Source organism: Cyprinus carpio, chromosome A6 (assembly GCF_018340385.1).
Source record: "Cyprinus carpio isolate SPL01 chromosome A6, ASM1834038v1, whole genome shotgun sequence".
Classification (NCBI taxonomy): domain Eukaryota; kingdom Metazoa; phylum Chordata; class Actinopteri; order Cypriniformes; family Cyprinidae; genus Cyprinus; species Cyprinus carpio.
Window position 1 is genome coordinate 31,545,802 of NC_056577.1, and position 3,932 is coordinate 31,549,733.

The 3,932-nt window shown below is 34.8% G+C and overlaps 1 protein-coding gene across 1 annotated transcript in view; it reads left to right on the forward strand.

Annotated features, from left to right (window-relative positions):
• Positions 1-446: 446 nt before the first annotated feature.
• The window catches only part of LOC109051580 (serine hydroxymethyltransferase, mitochondrial-like), a 26,233-nt gene continuing 22,747 nt past the window's right edge, over positions 447-3,932 (forward strand). Inside the window, 1 exon segment of the mRNA XM_042759039.1 lies at positions 447-530. Coding sequence (XP_042614973.1) covers positions 498-530 — 33 coding nt within the window. The 5' untranslated portion in view covers positions 447-497.

The window sequence follows — 3,932 nt, forward strand, 5'->3', positions numbered from 1 at the left end:
TAATAAAAACTATATAGACACACGTTTTAAAAAAAAAAACCAAAAAAACACCAAACTTGCTAAAATTTTTACTAAATTAAATCAAACGGAAAATAAAAAAAAAAAACGAATTCAGGCATATTACAAAAAAAATTATACAAAATAAAAAAAACAATAATAATAATAAAAAACTAATAGTATCTAGAGACACTGATATAACTGCTTCAGTGTGTCCACCGCACAGAACACCAGGAAAAGAAAAGAAAAGAAAAGAAAAAGGAAATTGTTTCTAAATGAAATACAAAACTTGCTCTCGTAAAGAAAAGAAAAGAAAAGAAAAGAAAAGAATGACGTCAGTTTGTAGGCCAGCGACTGCGCAGCTGCCGCTTCTCTGTCAGGACTACATTTTCCATGAGCGCTCGCGCGTACCGTCAGTCCGCTGCTGTCATTTATGCGACGGACGAAAAGCGTGCGCCCGCATAAACCTGCTGGAACCGGAGAAGTTGAAGCTCTTCACGATGTTAACACTGACACTGAGACAACTGATCAGGGTGAGTTTATACACACACACCCGCATTATAGCGCGCGATAACGCGAAAGCGAATGAATCGCACCAATACAGCGATAATATGCATCAGCGTGAATACAGAAGAGATCAGAACGCGTTCGAAGCTTCACGTGTCCAGCGCGTTGTAGAGTCGCGCTCAGGGTCTGATAGACGTGGCGTGAGTCTGATCCAAGTCTGAGCTCTATTCGAGATTCACTGCCTGGTTATAGTCTCTAAGTCATGCTTTTATAATTAAAAAAAAAACCAGGATTGACATTTAATAGTGTCTCTGTTACGTGATTTGAGTTTGTAGTTTAATACTCCAACAGAAGTTCCACAATCTGCAATGTTTCAATTGCATTGTCAGTTTTGAATGAATGCATTTAGGACATGCATATACACAAAAGTTACTGACCTCTGAGATGTCATGCAGTGCTCGTGAGGATGTAAACAGCAGGTCTGTGTTAACTAGTCTGGTAATACTAGTCAGATGATGCAACCGCTGGTGATGTGTTTCAGCATGATTCCTCTTCAACACTCACATGCATCTGAACACATCTGCATGCGATGCTGTATTTACACACCTGTTTTTACATCCACAGAAGACCTCACAATTTAGATTTTTCTTTTTTTTTCAATTCAGTTTAAATTTTTTACTTTGAGATTAAAAAGTCGCAGTTAGCTTTTTTTATGCTTTATTCCCAGATGCAAGCAGAAAAACAGAATTACAAGATGTAAACTCTTGATTCTGAGAAAAAAAAAAGTCAGAATTGCGAGAAGGAGAGTCAGAATTCGGAGCAGTTTTCTCAGATCTGCAAGACACAAGTCTGAATTGTGAAGTCAAAGTCTTTTGCGTCTGAATGCGTTCATCTTTTCTGCTGAGTTTGTAAGTGCAGCGTCCTGTTACAGAGATCAGATGTGTTTCAGTGCAAAGTGCAGCACAATATTTCCTAACGAACCCAATACTGACTCTTACAGTCAGCTCTTAATACAGAATAAACCTGGGCATTGTTATTTTACAGAGTTTTTTATTTTGCAAGCTGTTAATCAGACACTGAGTTTGATGGCATGTTTTTATTAAACTAACCTGCTTATAACTGACAGTTTTGACTGAAGAGTACCGTGGTACTGCCGTCTGATACCGTAGTATTTTAAGGTGTTTGTGTGCTTCATCAGGCGTGTGTCTATCATTAAGGCTGTGGTTCACGTGCTCTCATGCTTTTGTGGGAATGAGCTGAACGCGCTTCTGAATACGAAACAAATGTGTCTTTTGTGTTCGTCGGTGATCTGGTGACCGAGGTAACCTGATTTAGTGAAGGCCATTAATTAGTTGCTGCTTCAGTTCTGTAGAAACGGGTTTCTGAGAGGCTTTGACTGTTGAACTGATTCAAGTGTTTTCCCATGCACATTTTCCACGTTTATATGATTATTTAGGGTCTTAATGGAAAGTCTGTAACATAGTTTGGTTAAAATTTCTCAATGGTAGTGTAAAAACACCTTTTTTAACCTGTCAAAAACAGCTCTTTTAGAGCACGCCGTGTTGTAGCATGTTCCTTTAAATGTTAATGAGCTCTGCTGACTCCGCCCCCTCTTCCAAGCCACTCTCTGCAGGACTGTTTACTATTGCCGCATTCATCTGAAACTTGCTAATTAGCACATTATTAGGAAAGTTCAAGTTCAAAAATCATTTTCTTAATCTGTTTAAAAAAAATAAATAAATTGGCATAAGCATGATCAAGCAAAATGTTGTGAGGTTTTGCTTAAAATGGGAAAAAATGCTATTTTCAAAACAATACTTTTAAACCTGGCAAAAGGCAGCGGAGTGAGAATAAATGTAGTTTACCGGATTCTCTTAAAACAAGTCATATTATCTCACATTTTTTTCTGCTTAAGTAAATAACTCATTTTAAGGATATTTAAACCTTTTTTGCATGATAAAAATAAAAAGTTGCTTTAAGCAAAAGTGTCTGCCAAATGCGTAAATGTCTATTTATCACAACAAAATCTGTTGAACATTGTCATATCGCTTAATCTCTGAAGTTATAGCATATAAACATATAATTATGCATACTGTTTAAACAAAATGTTGTGAAGTTGATGCTAAAAACATGAAGATAAAGCCATTCTAACTAGTGTGAGAATAAATGTATATTATCTGAAAACTATAATATCTTTCACAGTTTTGCTTCTTGAGTAAATGTAACTTGTTTTAAGGATGTTTAGATGTTGTTTCTGCCAAACAGCACAGAAATATTGGTGTTTTTGGACTAATTCTTTTGGAAGGGTCACTCTCTCGTTCAGTCGGGTTTCATAAGCAGCTGTAGCCCAGCTCCTCAATTATTAACCTGTTGTTGTTGTTTTACATAATAAGCCAAAGCTCATGTTCTGAACAGCCAATCAGACGCGAGCTTTGTGTCCACACCCTCTCAGCCTGAAACACACGTTTGTGTTAACAGACCTCAGGACGGGTTGTTAAAGTGATGTGAGACTAGTTAATGTGAGACTAGTTAAGCCGTCATGCGGTTGGTTTAGGTTTGTGTGTTAGCTGTCCAATACGCTTGCAACAGAAATACTGTGGTGCTGTGATGGTACAGTAATGCCGTCCGATGGCAATACTGTGGTATTTTGATGTCATCTGTGGTTTTGATTGATAGCAGTATCCGTATACTATTCAAAGACTAGCAAATAAGTAGTAATACTATACTATAATAATAATAATAATAATAGTGTGCTTGTGCTTCAAACAGTAGAGAACGATGAATGCAGTGCCAAGTTTGTCCATTCTGAGGGAAATAAAATTATAAACTCATGATTCTGAACCGAGGGGAAAATAGAGAATAACGAGTTGATTTTTCTTATCAGAATTGTGGAATATAATCTCGCAAATGCAAGAAAAAAGTTTGAATTTTGAAATATAAACTTAAAATGACCTTTTTTAAATTCTTTTATTCCATGGCTACTTTAAAAACTGTAATTTTGTAAAAACTGTAATTTAAAAACTGTAATTTTGTAAAAACTGTAATTTAAAAACTGTAATTTTGTAAAAACTGTAATTTAAAAACTGTAATTTTGTAAAAACTGTAATTTTGTAAAAACTGTAATTTTAAAACTGTAAAGACTGCTACTTTAAAACTGTAATTTTCTTTAACCGGATAGGCTCCGCCCACAAAAAACCCCATCAAAAAACATTGAAATTTGTCTATATGGCAAATGAAAAGATATCAAAAATCTCTAATTGAGATTATATTAATTTATCAATAGTTTGAATAATTTTTATTTACTTAAATTTTAGTATTTTTTGTTTGTGTTTTTTTATATATATATTTATGTATATTTCCATTTTAGTTTTTTTTTGTTATTTTAGCACATTAAGTTAACACAAAAAAAGTTTACATTTTTTTATAAT